The sequence below is a fragment of the Corvus moneduloides genome, chromosome 3, assembly GCF_009650955.1.
Source record: "Corvus moneduloides isolate bCorMon1 chromosome 3, bCorMon1.pri, whole genome shotgun sequence".
Taxonomy (NCBI): Eukaryota; Metazoa; Chordata; class Aves; order Passeriformes; family Corvidae; genus Corvus; species Corvus moneduloides.
This window is the reverse complement of record NC_045478.1, coordinates 83,321,003-83,348,314: the sequence shown is the minus strand read 5'-3', so window position 1 is coordinate 83,348,314 and position 27,312 is coordinate 83,321,003. Positions and strand designations below refer to the sequence as shown.

General features: G+C 35.4%; 1 protein-coding gene across 1 annotated transcript in view; it reads left to right on the top strand.

Moving 5' to 3' along the window:
• Nucleotides 1-27,312, top strand: part of PACRG (parkin coregulated) — a 230,931-nt gene that overhangs the window by 46,875 nt on the left and 156,744 nt on the right. The window contains exon 5 of the mRNA XM_032102476.1: nucleotides 8,202-8,336. Coding sequence (XP_031958367.1) covers nucleotides 8,202-8,336 — 135 coding nt within the window. The remainder of the gene's footprint in view (nucleotides 1-8,201; nucleotides 8,337-27,312) is intronic.

Sequence of the window (27,312 nt, the reverse complement as noted above, 5' to 3'; positions counted from 1 at the left end):
GGGATTGTCTTTGCTCAAGGACCTGGTTGCACTTGGTGGGTAATGCAGAAAGATGGGGAAACCCGTTGTGTACCACAAGGAGACCTAATCTTAGGTGAGAACGGTGTGTAGGTTTCACTGTGTATATATATATATATATATGTGTGTGTGTTTTAGAGTTTAAGAAGGTATTGATTTGGGATAATGTAGATGGTAATAGAATAAGGGGTGGATAATGTCCTGGGTTGCAGTGTATTCTATTACCATCCCCATCAGCTGTTGAAATCAGGTGGGGCAGTGTTTGTTGCTCTGCTCTTTTTCCCTCCCTCATCCTGAGGATGCTGTGCCATAGCTCTGATTCTAAGCATGGTGTACATGGTGCAGGCTGTACAGAGAAGACAAAGCAGAACTGACAGCAAGTTTATGCCGTCTTTGACATCCAGAGGGAATTCAATATTTTCAAAAACTGCTGTGCCTGGCCTGAAAGGCTGGAAGAAACCACTCTCTACTCCTCCCACCAGGGGCTGGGTGCGATTGTTGAGGAGATCCCAGACATAGGAGCCCAGACTAGGACAGCCAAACAAAACTGAGTATATACTCCAAATGGTATTCATCGCCTCACAGGTTATTATGCTGTAGACATAATAAACCATTAAAGCAATTCTCATACCATTCCCTGGTTTTAACAGGAGTAATACTACAGGCAGGTAGTTCCCCATGTGAGGAAAAATATAGAGAGCAAGATACAGTACCCACATAGACAAGCTGAGCACCATGGTGAATAGGTTTCCGTTAACACAAAATTGTAATTCTGACTTTCTCTCAGAGCTGCCCCACGTTGGGCGCCAAATTATGTGCTAGTTTGAAAACAAACCAGTGGGAGGCACCAAGTCAGAATAACAATTTAATGGAAATTAAAGAAAAGGAGAAAAAAAAAGGTAAAAGAAAACACTATCAAACTGATAGAGTCAAGGTACAACCTGACACCCTGTTAGGCAGGGTGGTGGTAGCAGTCTGGTAGAATGGTGGCTGCAGTCCTCTGAAGCAGTGATCCTGTAGTGAAACAGTCTGCTCTTCCTCTGGAAGTCCAGTGGTGGCTGTGTAGCTCCTGTCCTCTGGAAATCCAGTGGGAAGCCCGTCTCTCTGGTGTTCAGCCTCAGCTTATATCCACGATGGGATGCTTGGTTCCTCCCTCTGGGTGGAGCATCTCACAATGGGGTAACGAGTCATGAGGCAAAGTGTTGATTAGGCTCATTAACAGAAGATAGTCCGGAGGGAGTTATCTCTGAGTCAGGCGGCAGGACAATGATGGGCAATTAACAGAAAGATAGTCTGGGGGGAGGAGGCAAGGAAACACTGCCCCACCTGATTTCAACAGCTGATGGGGATGGTAATAGAATACACTGCAACCCAGGACAAGTATCATTGTACAAAATCACATGTCTAATTTTTCTTTCAAGTTCTAGTGCTTTGGAAGCATTTGTAATGTTTGCTGACCTATCAGTAGTTTCATTTGGGGGTCATAAAATTGTGTTTTCTCAATTTGACTTTTGAAGCTATGAGATGGGCTTTGATCTGTTGTCCAGATCTGTGGAATAGCCCCAGAAGCAGCTTTTAAGCATTAGACGTTAGGCATCATTTAAAGCATATCAAGAGTGGCACATTTGAAGAAATATCTCCCTGTTTCTTTTTGGTTATAAAAAGCTTTTATCTGATACATGTTGATGGATCACATTCGTTTGATATTGAATGCCTGTGATATTGATATTAAATAAAAGCCATTAATGTGGAACTCAGGAGTACCTACTGGGACATCTTACATCTTACTCTCCTGTCATTTGAAATTTTTCATTCAATTTTTGGTATGACTGCATAACAAAATCCAAACATGATTGCAGAATGTATTAACCACCTCAGTCAGTTTAATCAAATTAGGATCTTTCCCATGCCAAAATAAGTGGATTGCCAGTTGAACTATGCTGCATTAGCCAAGTTTAACACCAGCAAAAGAGGAGGATGAAACAAAGAGTCTGTCAGTGGTAACACAGACATTTCCTTAATGCCATCGCCTTTACATCTTCCTGAGACAGCATGCATTAGTAAACTTTATTCTGTGGGTACAGTGCAATTTTGTACCCATACATTTTTTAGTTTGAATACAAAGAATGGATATTTATGGTTTTATTTCTGAAGATTTCATTCTTCAAGGTGATAATATGGCATTATATTCTCAAGGAAGACTGCCTTTTTTAGGTAAGACAGCTGAGTGGTCATATAGCTTTTATCCCTGTAGCTTCAAAAATAAATTTAATGAAATATTTTTGTGAGGAGAAAACATAAAAGTCTACGGTTAAATTCCAATTTTCTTGTAAGAATCTTGGCAGACAATAAATGGAAGTAGTTTCTTTCTTCTAAATGCATTAATCTGGGTTAATAAAAAAAATATATTTTTAACTATTAAATTTGATTACATCACTTGCCCTTTTTTTTATATAATACATGAATTGTTATATAAGAACAGTAGGATCTCAGTCCAGTTTTTGTTTGACTTAAACTGCTCATGAAACTAGTGTTAGTGTTCACAAATCCGCCAGTTGTACTACACAGGCACGTGTTTAGGTCCCCAAGTGTGCATAGAGTTTGACACTCAGAAAATGTATAAAATTCAGTCTTCAAATATTAATCACTGTTTAAACCTGGCTTCAAATAATTTTTCTTAGTCATTTTCCTAATGTGCCATCACTGAAAAGTTTAAGAATGCAACCTTGTAAAATGGCTTTCAATGCCCATGAATCAAAGAAATATGGTCTTTCTCTCTTTTTTGCTTAATGGCTTGTATCTTTTATCTTGTCACATAGTTCAATGGCATAGAATTACAATAAATTAGTTTTGCAATTATCAAACTCTTCAACTTCTCTTTGGCATTTAACGAACCTCAGAATCTGTTTATTGCTTCATATACTTTGCCATCATGAATATTAGCCTTTAATTAACTGGAACTCTAATCTTAATCTTTCTCACTATATTGCAATGAAAAATTTTTATTAGCTTGAAGAAGATAGTATTTGTTACTATTTTTCCAGTAAATGGAATACTTTCAGAATGACCTTTTTATCAGTAATTATAACAATATAAAATGTAAGAAGGCAAAACTCGTTATACCAAAGAAAAGCATTGTGATTACTTTTTGTGTATTTCACTTAGCAACTGAGAAGCCTCAGCTGAGAGAGACCTGTAGAGATCATGTGGTCCAGGCTTAGATCAGGAATTGCAAAAAAGTAAAAGAGGAAATCATACACATAAACTTTTCCTCAGGCAGACTGTGCACAGCTAGAATGACCCAAAGTGGTGTCTGCATTAGAGAATAGGGCTCTGTGGCAATCTCCCTAGTAATGAAGACTGGAAGGAAAAGAAACTGTTTGCAAAAGGTAAGCAGTACTGTCTCAATGCAGCCACTCTAGCAAAGGTCTCATAACCTAGGTTTGTCAGATACAAGTGAAACAAGCTGTCTTCATGAAGTAAAGGAGAACAAAAGTACTCTTCAGTCATGCAACATTACTGTATCTTCAATGCAGGGACAGTTCCACTGTCTTCCTGATTGCTGAAATTTCTTTGTTCTAGACAGATGTTAGGCTAATTCCTGTCTTGATCATTTCATTGCTTTAAAGTCAGTTACTCTTCCAGGTATTTAAAGGTCTCTGTACCTATTGCAGACCAACCTGACAAGAAAAGCATCTTTAAGACAAAGGGAAAAACAACAGCTCACTCTGTTGAGACTATTTTCAAGTATTCTGTATGCTGCTACTTCTCCAGCTATACACAGTACTTTGGTAGTTACACAGTACTAGATGTGTTAGGAGGGTAAAAAGGTCCATGTTGAAGTCGAGACAATAATGGCATGTAATATTGAAATGAGAGATATGATAATAGATGAAATTTATTAATGAAACTTCTTAATATTTGGTTTCAGGAATAACTTTATTTAATATTTTCATTGAAAAAATCAGGGTTGCATAATGAAATATATAGTTGACGTAATGTTTGGAGTTGTTACTAAAATAGATGAAGATCATGGTGTGGCACAGATAGAAGTGGAAGCCTTTGAGAACTGGTGTAATAGAAATGGAATTAAATATTATAGTAGTACAAAGTACAACATAATGTACTTAAAACTATGACAAGAAATTATATTATTAACATTGAGCTCATCATCTGGAAAAGATTAACTGCTGTGGCAGTTAATCAATGGATAACTATGATGTGCCAGTGTGATGTCGCCACGAGAGACTAAATGTAAGGCTGAGAGATCTACCAAAAAGACTGTATTACATGAAAAATAATACTCATTGTATTTATGATTAATGATAATAAGGATTTAGTCAACCTGAATGGATTTATTTTTCATCAACTTTTCCAGTCACACCTTGAATGTACAGAAACTTTGAGTATTTCCAATACTGACTTTTGGCCAGGAGTTCCATAAATCCACTATTTGGCACATGAATACATTACTTTTGTTTGTTCCAAACTTTTTACTAACTAGATTTTTTTTAATGTCCCATACTTTTACTGAAGGTGATAGTGGAAAATCTGTCCTTATTACCTTTTCCATAATGTCATTATTTTATATTTATTTTATTCCTCCATAGCAATAATTTCCACACTGTATTCTCTTCTTGTGAAAGCCATTCCATACCCTCAGTCATTATCCTCTTCTGAACCTTTTCTAATTCTACCATACCTTTTTTTGAGATTGCAGGCCAGAGTAGGTATACTACTTAAGATGGAGCTTCTAAGCCTTCATGTAAGGCCAATGCACAACAGAATGGGTTTGATACCAAAATACTTTTAGTCCTTCCAGCATCTTTGTTCCTGGATAAAGAATAGGAAGAAATTTAATTAATGTAAACGTATTTTCTAGAAAATTTGTAACATGCAGTAGGAAAATGCTCATAGCAAATTTACTAACATGAGTTGGGAGGAAGAGAATGTTCGGTATCAGGGAGGATGTAATTTGGGATTGCATTAGCTACCTCTAATTATGATAATCTGCTAGAAATAATTCAGATTGTATCTCATGTAATCAAGACAACATATTCTTTAACAATAATTTAAGTTAAAATCTAGCAGTGGCCTCTAATATTGTACAGAAAATAATGTTTTAAAGGATGTGTGAAAGACCTGTTTGTGAAAAATATACAAAAGAACAGAGGTGCTTTTCCAGTGGCCTTAAAGCGCAGTGACTATGAGACTTGCCTCAAATGAAAAAAAAAACCAAAATCAACCCATAAAAAAACCAGTGAAAATACTTATACTGGTGGCATAGAACAAATTGTTCTCTGCAGAGAAGCAAGTGGAGGTTTATTTACATTGGTTAGAAATGCTTTTCTTGGAGTATTACTCTCAACTGCTGCAGATGTGTTTACTAAGCAAAGTTACAGCTGTGCATATCAAATCTATTTTCGCTGGACATGGTCTATCAGGGACAGAAATATGCAACAATAGATCAGAGTTTAGTAGCCCTATTTGAAGCAATTTATAGGAGAGTACAGTGTAGGCATATCACTAGTAGACCTCTCTACCTTGGCCAGTGGAAAATTATGTGAAAACGCTTTGGGGGAAAAATGTGCCAAGTCAAATTTAGATCTGTAGTTACCAGAGTTAAATTACAGAAAAGCCCAAATGAAACAGAGAATTTGCAAGTTTACAATCTGTTCACTGGAAAGCTGAATGTCTTTACTGCTAGAAACTAATGTAAGGGTCAGTGAAGACAAATAGAACAATACAAAATACTGGGTATGGTTTATGATCATTGAAGCTCTCATCTTTTTTTGAAAATGAGACTTTCTAGCAAATCATGAAAGTATTTTTACAAAAGAAACATGCAGAGAATTGTAGGAAGTTCTTATCCCAGATGCACAGCTAGAGAGTTTCTTAGTGAAGAATCAGTTGTCAAGGACATTTGAGATTAGTTTAGCTCTCTTAGACTCTTTTAGCATTTGAGATTAGCTTTGTTAATTAGCTTAAACTATAGATTTCTTATAAGTACTTGAAATTCTATTATCGTAGTGCCAATTGTTAGTTGCTGTTACTACCATGTTTGTCTGAGAAAAAGGTTCCAGCATGAGCATTTTGGAATTGGACTGTCATTCAGACTATGCCATATGCTAAAACAGCAATAGCTCAGATAAGGAACTAAGTGGAGCAAAATCAAATTTCCTCACAGACAGACAAGAGAGGTCTGAGCAAAAGACCTTCATTCTTTCCAGTGCTTCAGCCATCAATACTGACGGACTAGAAGTCATATGAAAGCCAAATCCATAGCATTTAGGGAAGGGATATGCTGAAAGAGATTACCTAATCTCATTATCTAATGACTAGGAAAAAACAGTAGAATGTGCAAACAGTAATATTAGTTGGAAATTAAGTGTCGCAGGCTGAAGTTGGTTAAGCACCAAGCACTCACAAAAAAAAAACATTTACTTATTTTCCTCTGCTATAGTTAAGCAGAGGAGGTGAAATTAAAAAAACTTCACGAGTTGAGATAAGGATTATTGAAAAGAAAACACTTTTAAGGCAAAACAGATTAAAAACTTAAACTGTATAAAGAAGATTTATTATTGACAGAATTAAAAGTAAAAAGGGTAATGAGAGCCAAAGCAAACTTTCAGAACACCTTTCTTCCCCAATCCCTCCCTCTTTCTACCAACCGCTCAAGGAAACAAAACATGGGGTTTTGATCAGTATTTCACTTCTTAAAAGTCTTTCTTCAGTGTGTTTAAGGAAAAGAGTTTCTTCTGCTATGCCATGAGATCCTTCCCACAGGAGATAGTTCTCTGCGGACTTTTCTAGCATAGTTTTAACTTTGACAAGCAACGGCCTGCCCGAACCTGCTGCAATGTGAAATCCCTCCCACGGGTTAAGCAGTCTTCCCACAACTGCCTAGTGTGGCTCATTTTAGTTCATGGGGTTTAGTCTTTTAAGGATGAGGTGCTCTGGTTTGGAAGCAAAGGCTCTCTTCCTCGATCTCTAAAAGCAAGGGTCATCTCTCTCTGTTTGAGTTCTTCACTAGATTACAGCTTTTCAGTATCCACGCACTCCAGTGTGAACACTCTTCTTCAAGGGCTGCGTGTGGATCTCTGCACCCCCCCATGCACCTCATGAATTACAGGGAAGCAGTTTGTTGTATTACAGTCCTCACCATGGCTTGCAGGAGAATCTCAGCTCCGGCGCTTAGCGTACCTCCTCCTCCTCCTTTTTTTTCACTAACCTCGGTGCCGCCATGTTGGTTTTCCTCACGTGTCCTCGCTTTTCTTCTTACTTGGAAGAAAGCTGGTGTCTGCAAGTTGCAGTTGAGAGGCTGATCTCGTCCGGGCTCCACATCGGGGAATTGCTCGCCATGTCTCTCACTGCTGGCTACGTGATCCCTGCCAGCACCCCACGGGCGCTTCTGGCCTCAGGAGGGGCCTGGCTGCACGGTCCCGGCCTCAGGAGGGTCCGGCCAGGCGGCCCCCAGCAGCCCCCCGGCATGAGCTAGAATGGCCCTACCCCCCCTCAGTGGCACGGCCCTGGCTGTCATGCCAGGAAGGGCCCAGCGGCCCTCTCCAGGAAGGGGCCCAGGGGGAGCAAGAAAGAGAACTTCTTGAGGTTTCTCCTTTCTTAAATATGTCATTACAGAGGCGTTACCAGCTTGTCTAATTGGGCTAGTAACCTGCCCATTGTCAGAGCTTTCAGCGAATGGCCCTGCGCCAGACATAGAAGTTTCGAGCAGCTCTCTCTTTTTATTTCCTGCCCCCAGAAACCAGGTTTTGTTAAACCAATGCACCAAGTTAAATTACTTCTAGAAATAAACAGAAAAAGGAGAAATACTTAATTTTCCAACAACTTCTACTATGTATTGTCAATACCTTCTTGGTGTTTTATTTTTGCTTAAAAATCCTATGATAATGGAGAGATCTACTTTAAAATATAACCAGTTTTTATAGGACAATCTGAAAGTGGCAAATAAAAAAAACCAATTAACAAAACCTGTGGATCATTATCAAAGTGTACTTTCAAAGAAGTGAAGTGTAGCATGTAAAGAAGAAAGCAAACTATAATTTGGGAGATCAGTATTATTCTTCTTTTATATCTTTTTTAAGCCAAGCTTTAGGCTTTTTCTAAAACTGTATTACCACTAAACTGTGGGGTTTTTTATTTTGTTTGGCTTTCTTCTTTTTAAGGTAAGAGGGCCCCCACCTGCAGGATCAGTAAAACAAAGACCAGCAAAACGCACAGCTTTTCGCAAGTTTTATGACAGAGGAGACTTTCCAATTGCTGTTGAGCATGGTCACGTAGGAAACAAAATTGCCTGGAAGGTAAGTCCTGGCACAGCTGTGACAACCAGCTGAGCTATTGAAGTGACATCTCTCATTGTCAAACAAAGTTAGCTTGCAAGTAAATACACTGAAATAATTTCCTAGCAAATGGAAGATGGTGGGAAAGTCATTAGAGAAAGGCCCCTGAGTCAGCTGTCTGCCTTGGCTAACAATTAAATTATATGCTGCAAGAAGGAAGATGACAGAATTGCTTTGCCTTAGAGAATTGTCTCCTGCCCAATTCATCTCTATTTTTATGAGGACTTGGCAATGCAGCCTGTTTCAGGCAGTCCATCAAATGATGGAAGTGGCTGGATACAGTGAGCAGCAGCCATTTATCTCCCCCAAATTTCACCTTCCTGCAGGACACTTCCAAATAGAAGCTTTAATTACCTAAATGGATAGGTCAAGATTGCCTGCTCCCTGAAAATGCAGAGCGGAATACAAACGAAGGCAGATTCTCATTCCATGGCTGTACTCTCAGACTCCAGCATATGTCAGACAGCGTAATCGCTGTCATACGTGCCTCTGTTACAGGCTGACCTCCACTGCTGAAACCATTACAGCTCCGACATTTCTCTGACAAAAGGTTAATTGGCTTCAAAATAAATGTATTGCCTAATGACTCCATTCTAATGCGGCTGTGTTTCTCTCTAAAATGCTTGGTGATGTTATTTGTAAAACTTGCCAATCTTCTAAGTAACTACTGCAGACTTTTAAATTTAATTTAAAAAATGAATGCTGATCTTTAACCTACTCCTATTATTATTTTGGTTATCATGAATTACTTTATTTTTTATGTTATTTATTGGACTAGACTAAGATTTTGCTGGAAGCAATGATAGAGAAAATGAATGCAGTATGCATGAACAAAATGTGTCAGATTGTAGAATATTTTAAATTGTTCGTGTCAAAAACATGTAAAATTTAAATGTAGAGCTATGTCAAGTCAACACTAAAAGAGGGATTTTGCAATCTTATAACTGATTCTGCTTGTAATGAAGCCAACAGGATTAGCTCTGTAGTGTGGTAAGTAGTACAATATTCGATAGTAACTAAATTTTTAAGGTAGCTCTTTTGCTTATTGAAATACAGAAGAAAGATTTGTGCTACTATTTTGTTGCCTATAGCAGTTTGGAATCAGCACAAGGAACAATTAAGAGTTCTTGCAGCAAAGGGAATCTCTATCCCAAAAGACTTTACCCATAATCAAGATGAGATTCCAGTGCAATTGGGCTTTAGGCAACGCTAGAAATTCCCTTGCTGGACTCACAGGCTTACAACTTAAACCTGCACTCTGATCTTTCATCACCTGGTAAGACCCAAAGGTGATTTTCAAGCCACTGCAAAAAAATCTGCACAATTTAGTTTTTATCTTGAGGCTTTGTAATTTCTAATTTCTCAAAATCAAACTGAGAGGTACAGAAATACTACTGGACTGGCATTCCACTAGATGATGCTAGTGACTGCTTAGTTGACTTAGGACATCAGGAAATGAAATGAAGCTGCATAAGAATTTCAGATGGGACATTAGCAAAAGGTTTTTCATTGGGAGTGTGGTTGGTCACTGGATTCCCCGGCAAAGTGGTCACAGCACCAAGCATGTTAGTTTCAGGATGAGGCTCTTGGTCATATGATTTAGATTTAGGTAGTCCTGTGAGGAGGAGGGAGTTGTATTTGGTGATCCTTATGGGTCACTTCCAACTGGCTACCTTATCTGCAAGCCTTCCAAACACAGGTGCATGCTAAAGTGTTTGATTCCTGTATCTGACAGTTTTAATTGTTTGAAAACATACTACCATGAACAATCACAACAGCAGAGTCTCTAGCCAAAGATCCAGCATGTGTTTTTTCTTAATACAATTTGCAGTCTTACAGAACTACTGTCCACCTACTGCAGTAAAACACTAGCTTTTAGCTAGTGGAATGTAGGACTGAAATGTCATGCAAGAGGTTTTTTGCTATTCTGCTACTCCTTTCTTTTGAAAAAAAAGATCAGAACTTCAGCATGAATGCAAGTAAGCAGCACAGTAATGGACTAGTCCATTCCTATATTAGGGCATGTTCAGATCCAACCTTCTTTCCCTTATTCCATGCCACTCAATTTAGTCAGAAATCAATCCCAGCTGAGTTCTACGGCAGACACTCAAGAAAACAATACTGAGGTAGTAGAATTACTTGAGGCTATTGTTTAGTTTGACACACAACTGTCATTGATTATTGTGCAGTTTAAGTAGATGAAGCAGGCAAATTGGCATTTTCCAGTTCAAACTTTGCATTAGATACCTTCTGAAGTCTTAAAGGCTGCCCAGAGCTGCAAAAGGGTGAGAATGATGTTCATCATTAGCTGATATTTAAAGGTACAGATAAACTAAGGTCTGTATTTTTCACTTGTTTTAAGGACATAGTTGCACTACCCAAAAGACATTTAGTGGCTAATTTTCATCAGTTCATCATATTTAATTTTATATCCATATAAAGAAGTTAATTTTTTATTAATATATTTTACTCAATACTGCTAAAATTCATGACAATTAAAAATATATATTTTATTAATGGAACGTGTCTAGGCAAATAAAAGCTTGGCTGAACTATAATTATTTGCATGAATCATGATCTAGTGGAAGGATAAAAAGAAGAAATAAATGGTAACAGTGATATTTTAATCCTGCTATAATTGCACAGTATCAATGTTTTATTTTGAGAGAGGTTTATTTACTCTGTTTAGTTATAATGTATGTCATGGTTCATTTCACTCTTGTTAGTTTTTCTATGAAGTGGTGCATGAGAGAAAATGCAGGAGAGTCTCAGAAACTGATTTTTTACTGACATAGGAAAATGCTAAAGGATTTTGTTCTTTCCTGTAAAATACACAGATGTATTTTATTTGCTTCTTTGTTTGTTTCTATAATTACTGAAACAAAACTGTAATTGTCAGACGTTAATTTTTTTTTTTAAACACTTTGAACACTTATTCACTATATTGTAATTCTGTGGACAGAATACTGTCATTTTCAGCCAGAACAGGAGAATGCTTTAATATACATGAATTGTGTTTGGTTAATATATACCAAAAAATACACACAAATGACCCTTGATATTATGACAGTTCTGCATATCTATAATTTTAAGCCCATGATTGATTAATTAATTACCTGTAAGGGCTGGCTATGCATAACTGTAGTTATGTAGATAACTGTAGACCTAGATAAAATATAAACTTAAACTTCAGGAACTGTGTAGAACTATTTCTGAGTAACTGCATGTGTTGAATATTTAATTATGAAATAATGGTGTTTTGTTGTTGTTACATAGCTTAATGGTTTCCAAAATGCACTAAATTTAGAAAGAGGCATTCTTGCTCCAAATTAATCCTAAGGATAAACAAGTTTAAACTGTGCAGATAAACCATGGTGTTTACCTTGGTGTCTTTTCTTTAAAAAAGGGACCAAAGCAAATTAGATCTCACTAGAGGACCATTATAGCAAGATGTGTGTTCTTGGTGAATTTTCAGACTAATTCTTTAAGTGTAGATAGGCATCTGCTAGAATATTTCTGTAATGCTGTCCTTCTGATTGGTAAGTTTTACTATTGTTGCATGTTCAAATAAACCTGTTTCAACCTAATGGAAGAAAAAATGTGAAAAGATAATATACATTTACAACATATTATATACAAGAACAGGAAATCGAACCTGATTCTAAAGAATACCATCCAGAGGGAAAAAAAAAGGATCAAAAAAACTCTGATAATGCCAAAGCAAAATTATGTGGTTCTAGAGGATATAACTGCATTTATGTCTAAAAGAAGAAGACATGGTTGTCTTGGGGTTCCTAATGTTTGCTTTCAAATCTGGAGAAAAGTTGTCTTTTTGTCATTTTCAAAAACTCAATATAGAGAATTACTTGTTAATTATCTCTGTGAAAACAAAACATAACACGGTACACAAATTTCTGGCTTTGATTGCAATTAAACTAAAAAAAAAATTCAAAATGCATTCCAGACTTTTCATCCCCATTCAGTGGATGTACTAGCAGTCAGTGAATCTGTGCTAAATGGTATAAACTTGATATAACATTTTAATATCTAATTTGAAGCCATTGTTTTTATCCTTCCTCAGTAATCATAAATAGAACTGCATATATATCAGTGCCTTAAAATTTCTGCAAATATTTAATGCTTATGTTTCTTTTATAAAGTAGTTTTTAAGATCTGGAAATACACAACTTCTTTGGTTGAGTTATTGAACAAATATTCAAGGGTCTTTCCAAATATTAAGTATTTGATTTTTTCCACTAAGAGAGAATGAATAATAATGGTATGGTTTGAAAAAGTATTTCTAAAGTGTATTAAACATAAAACTTGGGAACATAAATTGTTGTTTATTTAGAATTTGATAATATTAGAAAGTGATCTTTATATAAAAAGAATGTACTAAAGTATTTATAAGTCTTTTGACTACTTTTGTGGGATCCCACAGTTCTTTTTCTGCTTATGTATATTGCAATTTTATTTCAAAATGTATTAATACATTCTTTTGCACAATCTCATACCAAGATATGAATAATAAAAGCTCATAGTTCAGGTCTGAAAAGGACTTCAATTTTTAAATATATGATACTGAATTAAAAAAGGTCAGGATGCAATTAAACCTTTGACTAAAAAAGTTGATAAAAACCAAGAAAGTATCTCTGAATTATACAGTATGTGTTTGAAATGCAGTCTCTCTGTATCAAACAGAAAGTCATCAGAATGTTTGAAAAATTATTTTTTAGGGAGTGGAGTTAATTATGCAAGTCATTATGCAGGAGTAAAAAAAGCTTCTGTTCTTCAAAAGAATTGTAGCAATTTCAGAGAAATGAAAACCAAATTCAGAAACTCCAACTTTTTAAGCAAAATGTCAACATGAACATGATATCCATCTTTTGGGGCTTAGGAGGTTTTTTCCCAGAGTGTCAATGTCTCCTAAGGATATGACTTCTACCATTTTAGTTTCTCTTCATCTCCTCTTTCCTACACAGTTAATGGTTTTTTTTCAGGAGCTAGTATAACTTATGGTAGCAAAATTATTTCTTTGTGATAGAAACTAAATGCAGTGGTGAAAGAAAGTGATCTGCCTTCAACATCATGAATTTGGAATGCACATACACTTTCTCCTTGCACCTGTTAGTGAAGGTTGATTTTAATAGTACGGATTACAAATAATTTGAACTTTCCATAGAACTACAGTTTTTATTAGTATGTTGTATACTAGTTTACATAGAATTCTGAACTGCTATGATTAAGCTGGTACCTAAAGTTCAAATCCCCAAATAAATTAAAAGTAATTGGATGGAGCTCATTTACCCTACAGAATGGCCCCATTATTATACTGTCCTCTTGCAATTTGTGTAGTTCAAGATGTAATTCAAGAAGTTGAGGGGTTTTAAGCTTATTGCCGTCTAAGGGGAGGTTCAGCTTCACCTCTTCTGCTCTCTATTTCTAAAGCATAGTTGACACTGGCACTGAAGTTTATCAGAGACCTCTGTGAGTAATTTTATCTCACTAACTCAGGAAAAGAAGGTGAGTGTGTTTTTTCTCGATAAGCAACATGTTCATAGTCCTGGAAACTTTGATTACATGACAATCCATGAGTGCTAATGCGGTCTGTTGGTGAAGAAGAGAGAAACAGTAGTGAAGTACAGTGAAAAATGTGAGAGAGTTGAGGGATTTCAAAACTTTTTCTTTCAGCGGTGATGAACTGCTAGGTTAGTTTAACTGTTCATGGAATTGCAGCCTCAGAATCTGAAAGCAAAGAGAGCAAACTGCTGTGAAAAATAATACTTCCAAAAAAAATTATTTTAGAGACATATTTTTTCTGCTTCTATTTTTTGTTAAACTGTATTTAATGTCTTCTTAGTAAAAGATGTTGAGAGGACACTGTAAAAAAACCAGTAAGTACCCCACAAGTGCTGTCATGCAGAATGAAAGCTTTTTGCAAAATTATGTAGAAAGAGAAACAGTCATGTATCATGCGTAGACACAGTAAGTACATCATGGAGTCATGTTAGTTTATATTTTAGTTAATGTCTTCGTTAGTGTTTTAAGCAATAGTTCAGTTTTCTGCTGCACTTGACCTCTGTTTATCTTTCCCAGAGGGCTCCTTTTTAAAAAATCATTCCAGTGATCCTTTTATAAGCCCTGTCTCCAATACAAGTGTGTGGGTATAACAGAAAATTGCAGTGTGGATTCAAAAAAAAGACAACTGAAAGCAAGAATTTATTAAGCCAGAAATAGTACATAATAATGCATAATAATAGATAGAAGTATGAATGGAGGTGAAGAAGTAAAGTCTTGAAGAAGCAAATTTTAGATGCTCCCTGTAGGAAAAAAACCCCACAATTGTATTAACAGATGTAGTGTAAAGGAATAGTTTGGAAAATAATTTTTTTTTATTTTAAAGTAAAGTAAAACTCTCAGTTTTCTATGAAGACAGTAATACAGCAAACTGTGTGGCATGGTAGCAAGAAAGAAATATTCAGCTTTAAACTAAAAGTAGCAATAGTTCAGTTGCATCATCTTAAGTTGGAAGTTATTAATAATCTGTATACTATGGCTTACTGAAGCAAGCACAAGCAAATACTGTGCATAAACAGTTGTGTTTAGACAAATGTCATTCATCATTCTTTATGACTGTGATATTAATACCCAGCTAATCACTATAAAAAGTGTTGTCTTGGCTGATGTGCATGTGACTTTTTCTTAGAGATTGTTTAAAATTGCTATCACAAGACTGTTCTAGTTTTGGTTTTTAAATGCAGAATTCTAAGAAATAGGCACATCTTAATGACTATGACCTGGTTTTCATTTAATGAAAACTCCTTTAAATTTCTTGAGCAATGTTATTTAGTAGTGTACATATGCCCCCTCTACGACCCTAGATCATACAAAGAGAGAATAAATGCAATATATTTGCTAGCAAATAAAACAACAAAATATCCATTGACTGCAGTAGAACGGGATCCTCATTGCCAGATTTAAATAATATTCATTAGCCTGTCCCTTTTTCTCCCTATGATATTACAAATTTTCCTACAATCGATTAAGTTTTTAGTTGATAATGCTCACAGGAATCCATTTTTGATCAGCTATCACAGAATCATGGAATCATACAATTCTCAATGACCATCTGGTCCAACTTTTCTTGGCAAAAGCATAGTCTAGCCAAGATGGCCCAGCAGCCTGTCCATCTATAAATTATAAAGGCTAAGACAATTGAGATTTTTCAGCCTGGAAAAGAGGAGTTTTCAGGATGACCTAATTGTAGCCTTTCAGTATCTGAAGGGAGCCTACAAGAGAGATGGAGAGAGATTTTGCAAGGGCATGTAGTGACAGGACAAGGAGGAATGACTTTAAACTGACAGAGAGTAAGTGTAGATTAGATAGTGGGAAGAAATTCTTTACTATGGGGCTGGTGAGTCACTGCAACAGGTTGTCCAGAGAATTTGTGGTTGCCCTGTCCCTGGAAGTGTTCAAGGCCAGGACTGAGCAACCTATGGTTGTGGATCTGGTGGAAGGTATCCCTAACCACAGTGAAGGGGTTGGAACCAGGTGATCTTAAGGTCCTTTTCAACACAGACCATTCTATGATTCTATGATAATGTCTCAAATTATGAAAGTTCTAGAGCTTATCATCATCCTTTTTAACAACTGCCAATTCAAATCTCTGTCTTAAGTCTAAGAAAGTGTTAGATTTGACCTAATTACATTTATATTTAACAATGTGTTAATTTGATATTTATATGCAATAGGTTCGTGGTTGGATTTTTTATATTGACTCTAGCATTTTATGTGTCATGGCTAAGTTTAATCATCTTTCAGTTTAATCATTTACTGACTAAAATGGGGTACCAAGCTGATGTCCTTCAATTAAGGCAACATTTTATAAGTTGTTGCGTAACTCTGGGTACTTCCAGTTTCCATTCCATGGGACATATAGTCAGAGGAAGTATTGAAACAATAAATTTTTCAAGTTTGAAGTTTCTTTGTTGATTTGATCCCACCACTAATAACATGATTCCAAATAAATTTGTCATATTCAAATCTTACTTTTCAAAAGCACAATGCTAGATTTAATTTTCTGTTGAAAAAGATTTTTAATAATACTTAGGTCTTAGAAGAAATATGAAATGTTAGAGATTTAAAAAGATTCTTATCAAAATGCTACTGCAAAACCCTGTAGCAAAACACTATGTTTTTATGAAAACCTATAAAAATCCTTGTGACTATTTCAGTACTTACCAGTATACTCATTGGTTGATTTTACTTTGTACATTTGAACTAATGTTTGTGGTGAAACACCGAGTTATGTCACATTATGAATTAGAGGTTACTCAGTGCAATCTCTCCTTTTTACCACTTGTGGCTCACAAGTAATGTGATTGTAAAATGTAATTCTTTCTAGAATTAGATTTTTTTACGGTCCTCTAGTCCTTTCCATTTCTTTCATATTTCTAATTTATTAATTTAACAAAATGGCTCTTTCCTCTGTGCTCAAAAAATGTACCATGTTTTTTAAAAACATGACATGTCCATTTACTTAACCGCTGAATAATATGTTTTTCTTAAGAAGTAAAGGTTTTCCTGCAAATGTGTGAGATCTCCTTTCTTTTAACAACATCAATGCTGAATCTGGGGACTAGTGTTGAGATGGGGTCTAAAAAAAGCCTTGCAAAAGATAGTGACAGTTTACCTGATTCCTGTAGCACACAGCAGACATATTTCATTCATTGATTCCTCTGTGGCTAATTAATAGTTGCAACTTATCCCAGGATTCTAGAAAACAGTAATATTGTGCCAGTTAATTTACTGTTCCTTTTTCCCTGAATACACAATTAAAGTCATTCCTTTATTTGATGTAATTTGCCATCTCTTGAAAGTGTATGGAATGAAAAACTCAGCCCATGGATCAGAAATAACTAATTTAAATTTGCTAAATGACCTCTGAAAGCTAGATGAAAGATTTTCTGCTGAATGGGCTGGTGCTCCCTGCCTGTATAATTTATGTGAGAAATTAGTGTGACATGGTTTCACTTTATGGAGCAGTGCTGCTTGTAGTAAGCTTGCAGAAACAATTTTCCCCCAAGCCTCCATCTGTTCTTCAAACCAGGGCATATGCCATCTCATCGAGCTTGAAAGTCAACTGATTTATAGCTCCTGAAAAGTGCATAGATTGAACAGAAAGGTCGACTGCTGCTATGTGACAATGATTTGCTAGGTACTTGGATAAAGACAATTCACGTTACTATGGACTCCAGAGGACACAAGTGGTGGTGTAAGCTTTGGAAATTGGTAAATTGACATGTAGGACAAAAACAAATTGCTCCTCCTCCTTCAGGTAAGCAGATACCTTTCTTCTTGAAGATGGAAGCATTTTAGAAAGTAAGTAGGTAATATAGCCAAGACTTCTTGTTATACTTGTTATTTTCAGGCAGAGTAAGCTTTTCCTGGCTAGAAAGGTTGTCATCTAGAAGTGCCAGGACTTGTTCCACTTTAACCTTTAAGCTACAAGCAGAAACATCTGTCTTTAAAAGTGCATCTTGTTGTTTTGTCAGGAAGTTTTGTTCAGTGCGACAAACATAGCACTGATGAATTTTCTCTATCTACCCTGAAGGTGATTTCTGAGCCCTATACAATTAATGGATGACTTGTTCTCTGGCCATTAGTTATCAGCCTTCCTCCTTTTACCCAAATATTGCAGAGTTCTCTGGCAAGTGACAAAACAAATGGAATTGACAACATAAAAATCAATGTGTGTTTGATGTTTTCATTTCTGGTAGTCATGTACTGTGACCATTCTGCTTTGAGGCTCAGATACTGAATAATTTCTTCAACTACTTTTTCGTATCAATTCTGATTTTTTAAATATCATTTCAGGTAAAAAAATGGCATAGAGTTAAGTGTAATATTTACCTAAGAAAGAAATGTAGGAATTATACAGTCTTTCAATATGAATATTTGGGGTAGAGTTTGCCTTGAAAAACACAAAGGTGTAGCATAAAAAATTCATGTGAATAGCAGGAAGAGTCATCCTCTACGATTATGAACTTCTTGCTTGTTGAGGTATCCGTAGCATCTGTTAGAAATGAAATGGTTCTGTAGCTTTCCACAATCACCTGATTTGATGTAGCCATGGATATCCTGACCTAGCTCATACAGACAAGTATACTTTCTGAACAACATAAAATTCAGTGAAGAAAAGCAGAGCAGTGCAGATTAACTGGATCATCATTATCAATTATTTCTTTTGTATAAATAAAAGTCAGTACCCAACATAGGTATGGGTATTCATATATTGTGTATGCTGTTGACTGACTAAAGATGATGAAAATGTTGAGCTAAGAAACTACAGAAATTAAATACAAATTGTAAATACCTTATTTTGCTGTAAGAGTGTTGAAGAGATATGTTAAACAGTTATAATACAGCTTATAAAATAATAAGGTGTAAAGGAGAATGTGAGGCATTTAAGAAAATGTCATACTGTATGTCTATAAAATTAATAGAGAAAAGTTCGCTATCACTGGAAACATATACTCTAAAACCGTATTCAATGAATGTCTCTGCATTGGAAGTGTATTTTTTGTGGATGTCTGTTCTCATCAGTTTTGTGACAAACAATATATATTTTGTTAATTTTTCATTGTTTCATTTTTGTTGTCCACTATATATGATGCATGTACATGAGGCAAATTTATCTCTGTCAGTTCCATTTCATTTCCTATACTACTTTCAAAGTATAAATTAATTCATCATCATTTCAGCATCATTTTCTCATCACTAGCCTCAATGAATATTTCGCATCAAATTCATGTTCACATCTACTATGCTACTGAGTTCTGATCTGGCCTGAGCACTGCTCTCATTCCTCATATTATTATTCTGCAAAATAGTAGTATGTCTTTGCTAATAATATCTATTTGATTGTCATTTTACTTTCTTCCATCTTGCTTTTTTCATCTGTATCTCCTCTTGCTTAGCTATGAAGGGTTTATCTTCATGGGGTTATTCTTGAGGATAACTCAGCAGGATCTGGTTTAAGTAAAGAATGCCTTTTACATATTTTCTTATTAAATAAGTGTGTCATTGGACAGAAATCATTTGGATTAACATTCATGAAAACTTCCTAAAATAGCAAGACCTAAATTTTACACTTTTTTTTTTCCTTTCCCTAAATTCCTCATCCTTTGAAAGTTGTTGACAACTTGGTTTGATGAAATATAAATTTGGCATGAAAGAAATCTGTTCCTGCAAATATTTAACCATGCACTTAATGCCTTGTGATTAAACCCACTGAAGTAAAACTTTTGCTTGCACTATGTAGCAGTGGTGTGAGAGGTACCTACCTCTACAATGAGAAAAAGATACTTCCATTTGTTTGTTTTCAATCATAATGATGTAACTTTCTTAAGAGGTGCTAGTTTCAAGATATTATTGCATCTTTAAGACATTAACGATCTTAAAAATTCAGCTCATTTAAAGTGTCTGATAAAATCTCTTATTAAGGTGTCTGAATTATGTGTTTTATGAAAAAAAAGAAGGCTGAGTCTATATTTACATTTCAAATAGCACTGTGAATTTTTGACACTAGTTGTAGCATGTGGTATTTTATCAGAGAAAAAATAAAATATCTTAAATATTTAAATGAGATAGTTCCTCTTGGCTTTCAGCTTTCCACATTGGCACTCAGGAAACAGACAATTGTGGGGAATCACAAATAACTGCAGTTGTACTAAGTGGCAGAATCTGTGGGTTGCTAGTATGCTCTACTGTGGCTTCCTTCAATACCATGCAAAAAAAAAAAAGTGTCTGACTTTGGTTTTAAAGCTACATAGCCTCTCTACGTTGAAAAAATTTAAATCGCTGTAGGACCTGGTAGAATTCTGTATTTAGAATATCAGAGTTAAACGTCTCAATAACCTAACTAACACATTAGACTTAAAAATAATTAATTTAAATCTCATGCATTGTTTTCAAATTAATATTATATTCATATATGCAAGTAAATCCATGCCTTATTTAAAGAACTATTACAAAAAGACAAATGAAAATCACAAATGATGGTCTTTAAAGAGATACAAATATTCAGATTAATATCTTCTCAGGCTACAGTGAGGCTAAAAGAGGATGTTGCTTCCAGTGTAGTTGAAACTTTAGTCTGAATGCAGATCTGCTTAGAAATATGAGTTCTATTGTAATGTAGGGGATCTTGTCTCATAATGAAGACTATGTGCACTGAAGTACAGTTCTGCTGTCAAAAAGTAACACAGTCAATATTGCTCTGTTCTCTTCATATCCAAACAAATTCTGCTAGGGTCAGAAGCCAGTGGTGGTACACCTTTGAATCATAAATATCTATACGGGCCTGTACAGTCAGTTATGTTCCCATTCTGTGCTTCTTATTTTGGCCTTTCAGGCTCTTAAAAAGGCCAGTTCAGATGGGAGACCCCTACTTTGCCTTGCCATTTAGTAACAGCATTGGAACCTTGCTACTCTTATTATTCCTAGAGTGGTAGACAGGGGCCCTGGACAAAGCTCATATCTGAGGCAGATACGTTCCTTTTATCAAAGCTTGGGCTAGAGTGTGAATTTTGCACTTGAACTCAGGTGAATTTAAGTTTCCTTTGAGCTGTTGCTTACCTTGTGCTTCCACAGTGTTAAAGACAAAATGCATTAACTTAACCTTAATAGGATTTTTTTGCTTGATATGTTCACAGATCAGTTCAAATGCTTGCCAAAAAAAAACCCCCAAAAAACAACAAAAGCCAGGCCACATATTTATCTAGTGAACACTGCAGTCCTTTTTATGTCTGTTCCAAAATCTAACCGTCTGTTCCATGCAGCAGTTTGGGTGAAGCCACAAGCAAGTACAAATTGATACAAAAGTATGCATTTGTTTGGAAATTTGTATTCCATCATTATTATGGCTACTCTACTCCTTTCATAGTTAAAACAAGCTAGCCTGTTTAAAATTCTTGCTGTCATACAGCTCTCAGGGGTTGATTCATATTGAGCTCAAATAATAGTTGCCAATTTTCTAATTTAGCTGGGAATTTCTAGCTTAAGCTAGAGATGAGAAAAGCTGCATTTTTGTTTTCTAGAATTAAATCTTTATTTTATGTCTTCTTTCTGCTTTACTATTTTTATTCCTTATGTTCTTTGATGTTTTTCTGAAGAGATTGGAAAAATAAGCTGTCTCAAACTCTTCAGTAATATCCCTGAATTTGTCCTTTTTTGACAAACTATAAGAAGCATCTGTCCAGAGTAATGATAATATAAACCCTCCCCAAAACAATATTTTTTTTTTTGATAGAGTTTATCTGATAAGGAAAAACCTTGATCTTTATTGAATTTATGCATGGATTTTTATTAATTTTTTAACTTGAACTTACTCAAAAAAATTCCATGACAAATTAAATCAGAAATGCATAGCATATGATTTGCAATATATTTATCATCAACTGTGATAAATTTGATCTATTATTTCTGTGAAATAATAAAAGAAGTTCATAAAATTCAGTCCACCTACAACAGAAGTCCTTAAGCTATGTATAGCAAGTGTGAATACAGCTTCCTGTTCACATACTTCCTGACATCAGTCCATCAGTGATCTCTTCTCTCCAGACATTCATGATAACAGAAAACAAGGTTATGTCTATGTCTTGTGTGCAGATTTGCAGCTAATTGGGACAATAGTTTGCTCTCAAGAGTATGGAAAGTCAAACTTATATGGATTTACCATCTCAGAAGGTGATTAAGACTATCTGACTGACTTTGCATGAAGTTAATTTCAAATGCTCACATGATTAGAATAGAATAGAATAGAATAGAATAGAATATTTCAGATGGAAGGGACATACCCAGATAATCCTGTCCACCGCCTGACCACTTCCTGATGCATTAGTTAGACAAAACTAGTAACCATCAGTAATAACAATCATGGAGAGCAGGAGATTCAGCCCCATATTTTTTCCCCACGTAATTGTTAATTTATGCATTAAGAATCCTAGATTATTAATCTAGGTTTTTTAAACATAACCTAAGGTGGTGATATCATCTAATATGTTGACGACTATCAGGTTAGAATAATCTTTCAAGAATATCTTTCAAGAAGTGACTTAATTTTTGGATTTTCTCTAGCTGTAGCTCGAAATTCCAGTTACTGGTTAGCATTGGGTTATTTGATGAAAATTTAAAAGTTGCAAATACACGTTGGGACTGCTGGAACTGTGCTGTTCCTCATAATCTTTTATTTTATCAGAGGTTTGCTGATAAGCCTTCGAATGTAAAAGTGAGTTCTCTCTAAGAGTGAAGCGTGTTTTCTCTGCTTTAATAATTCTGTACCCATGTATATTTCATTATAAAGTGGCAGCCTTTTATGCTGCTGTTACTTCTGTAAGGAAGTCAAAACTCTTCCATCCTTACACAGGGATAATGTGCACTAGCAAATTAGAATGGTTTTTCTAAGTTTTTGTATTTAAAACAATATTTCCATATCAGCTAAGAAATGTCTTTGCTTATATCCACATTCTCACCTGCAGGTTATGAAATTGGTGGTATAACAGGATAAGGCTCTAAGATATTATCTAGATAAAAACTAGTGCCTTTTATTTCCAAATGAGTTTTTTAAAGTAGTTATGTCTGATCTGATATGATATTATACGAAAATTATTTGATTCAGGTCTTCAGGTCTTTAGTGAATAAAGTTTCCTGCAAGGAATTATTTACAGTTGCTCAGCAATATGTAGTACCTGAGTCACATTTGATGAGTATTTATTTCAGAATACTTTAAAGTACTTGGTGAAGGTGCTAAATAGTTAAGTTCTTTGTTTGCAAATTCCCATCTAAGTCAATCTATCTAAATCACAGATTTGGTGTACCAAAAATTATGTTCTTACTGTACTTACTTTTTAGTCCTATTTATTCCTAACTTTAATTGTGTGTGAGGTTTTTTCCTCATAGAAATATTTACCCTCTTCTCCAATAAATGCTACATTTTAATGAAGAACCATGACAAAGCCATTTTCAAGACCTAAAGAAACACCTTCTAGTTGAGGTGTAGTTTGTAATATCACATATTTCCCCAGTTGCCTACAACTTTATTGATATTTCAAGAATTTAAATAAGTTCAAACCATTCATTCCTCCTTAGCAAAAAGTGTATATCTATATCCTATCCAATGCTCATCTTAGCTTTTTGTTTTGGTATGAAGGTTTTTTTAAAGTTTCAATGTTGTTACTAGCTAGGGATGTAATAACTATTGTTCTATAATTTCTGGAAGGTTATTGCTTTTCCTGGTCATCAGATATCTTTGGGGCAGTTGTTGCTATTAATCACTGCATGAATGGTTTCTAGATCATTAACCACTCCGCAGTCCTTTCAAACTCCCACCATCTCATTTAGTTTGTGAGTTTATTCCAGAATCTTCTGTTCATTTTATTGGTTGGGTTAGCCTAGGGAAGAGAAAGCTAATTGAGATCTAATTGCAGTCTTCCAGTGCCTAAAGGGGTGTTATGGAGGAGACAGAGCCAGACACTTTTCATTGGTGCACAACAGAAAGCGAAAAGACAGCAGTCACAATTTTCAATAAAGAAAATTTCAGCTGGATAATAGAAAAATAGTTATCCATGTTTGTGGCAGAGAATTGAATGAGATGATCTACAGAGGTCTCTTCCAAAGGAAATTACTCTGTGATTCTATGAAATTAGATGGATGAGCCTACTATTTTGTATTTCTGCATTACCTTCCTTTTGAAAATGTCATAACATACTGCTGCTTACTGAATAAGACTTCCCTATGCTTCTGAAACACAGGTGTTTTACAGGTAAAGAAAGTGAAGCACAAAAATAATGGTACAACTTTAAATGTGTTAACAGACTTCATTTGTTCTATTATATTCTTAACATTCCTTTAACTTAAAACTACATCTTTACCATGTGCAGTATTTATACATACATGTGTATTTTTCAGTACATACTTGGTTTCGCTTTCTAGCCATATCAGGTAAATTTAAAACTGCATTCATAAGAAGTCTGAGATTCATATTCAGTCTACCATAACTAAATGAAAAATGTAAAAAGACCTCCAGCTTTAGATTCCACAGTCAACACACTAAAAACTCTCTAAACTTGTGTCAGTTTAATTCTTCTTGAAGGCTTTGATATTGATTTAGCTTACCAAGGAATATCCCTTTTTCATGCAGGAAAGCCAGAGATGTTTAAAATTAGTATGACTAGTCTATTGACAATGCACAAAGTGCTTTGGGCCTCTAGATTCCATGTGATTCAAATGATTAGAAGACTTTCAACAGTACCTGTCATATAGTCTCAGGTTCTAAAAGTGACTGAAGTGGACAGGCTTATCTGTTTTCTCTTTAACTTAAAAAAATCTAATGAGGAAAAAATGTATCTAATACCTCACAAATCTCCTGCCAAACTATTGAATACCAGAACCTAGAGGCAATATATGGAATAGTAAATAATTTATCTGACAACTATTTTGGTAACCCTGAACTGGAACATCTTTCCAGCTTTTCAATGTATTTCTTACGGTGGGGTGAGGAAACAGGACATTGTATTCTACATAGCCATTTAGGACAATATTTTTCCTTTACTTGCTGGCCACATTATTTTTAACACAGCCCAGGACGTGATTTGCTTTCTTTATGACAGGAGCACTACTGGCTGCACTAGAACGTGGCAATCACCGTAACCCTCAAGGGAACAGGACTGTTACTCAACCAGCCAGTTCCCAACCTCTGCTGGTATAGGGGGTATAGGGGGTTGTTGTATCCAAGCTGCAGGGCTTTGCACTTCTGCTTGGAGAACACCACAATTTTTCTTCACATTTCAAAAGGTTCCTTAAAATTTAAGCTCTAGTATACATTTACTAATCGTTCTTGATATTGGGGTTTGCCTTTCACATTTTGGGGGGGTGTAAAATGGAAATATAAATTCCACATGTTCTAGGAAAGTCAATAGTGACTTAAGCATTGCTACGAAAATATCTCCTCCAAGGTCTGGTGTGGGTGTGCACGCATGTACATGCACCAATAACATCAGAAAGGCAATGTCATTTTGTAGTTAAAGAAACAAGATTGATTCTTTGAACCCCCCATTTCTTCATTTGTTTGTGTTTGCTGTTTTACTGTCTTTGAGTGCTTAAATATATCTATGTTCTTTCCTCCTATTAACATTTGGTTTACTTTGGTAATTTAGAATGGTCAATGTGACGATGAGTTTTCAAGCATAAACTGTAGAAATGACACAACTATAGAAATGTCTGGAAAGTCTTAAAGATGTAGTATTGGATAAGTGGGTAACATCTAACCTTAAAGATTCATAAATCCTTCCAGGCCCTTGGATCTACCTGCACTCGTTTGACTGCAGTTTGTTTCTCTACTAAGGCAAGACCAGAGTAAGGAATATCAATCCAACTGCCCTTTAAGAAGGATACCTGAGCATAATTATCGAAGCTGGTGACATTTTGGCTCCTTCTACTTGTGCGTAGTGTTATTTGCAAGAATAACTAATGTTTTTAAAAACAGACTGCTCAAGTGGAGTTACTGGGCTAGAAAAACTAGGATAAAGTAAGGGTGGTGTTCAGGATTTTTGAGTCTATATGTTCTAATGATACCACTGGATTTGTGGGAAAATTTCTGTGTTTGGATACTGTTCTGTTTTTCCATTCCCAAGGATGGTGAGAAACAGCACATCCTTATTAATGTTGAAAGGGTCACATTTTTGGATTACATATTCTGTCTCTGTCAATAAATGTTCCTTATGCTAGTATGATGCCACATAAATCTTAAATTTTCATTTGCTTTTTTAACAAACTAGGAAATGCCATACATCACAATCAACAAAAATTACACTTTGATTCATTATTATGCTATTTTACTACAGAATCATATATTTTTCCCTTAGGATATGACTTGATCTCATATGCGGGATGGAGAGTTCACTTGGGATAGAGCTACATGAACGCTTGCTGTTGCATCAGAACCAGATTAAGGAACTTCCATCTGTTTTTCATGTCCTGTGCCACAGTTCAATGCTCTCTCGGTTGCACTTAGGTTTCCATCTATTAATCAGATCACTATAATGGTAGATCTTAAAACCAGTAAAAAATGCATTTGTGGTGGGTTTGGTTTTGTTTTGGTTTTGTGGGTTTTTTCCTCTTAGTTTTATTTTTATCTAGGTCATTACAGTAACCTGACAGCAGCCACAGAGATGTTTGTACTGGTGCAAAGGAGTGAGAGCCCTGGCAGTAGATGAGGAAGCAGAGGGAAGGAGGGAGGGAAGACATCTTAAATCCATTTTATACATGTGTACAATTTTAAAAAATAAAATATCTAGGTCTCTAGGAACATTGCATGAAGAGTATTTTGTTTTATATCTTTATAATCTGTGCTTTTTTATAGTGGCCTCAGTGTTCTATCAGATCACCTCATAAATGTTCATCAGTTTGTTTTATACAGTTTATGCTACGAAACCTGTCTTGCAGAGAAAGGTCACAGAGGAAGACTTTGTATTAGATTTCTAACTGTAACCTAATCCTGATAATTATTTTAATAATTTAGTGATTAATTAGAAGCTGGTAATTTTATTCTTAGACCTGACTGTTCAGATCACTTAATTTTATTTATTTTTTCTGTTCAGCTCCTACTGACTTATACAATTTTTATGAGGGCTGTAATTGAAAGACTTTAGAAACTGTTCTTCGAATTCTTTAAATTAAATGCTTTAAAGTTGCCTAGAATCAAAGTATACTATTTAAGTAAAATGAAACAAGTATTTCAGTTAAAAACACAGAAAATGTAGTTTCCAGACAGAAGTGGAACCAAACCAAACCCTCTTTATTCTTCTACTCGGCAATTCTAATTCAAACCAAATCAAATCAAATCCAGGTCTCTGAAGTATGGTCCCTGGAAAACAAG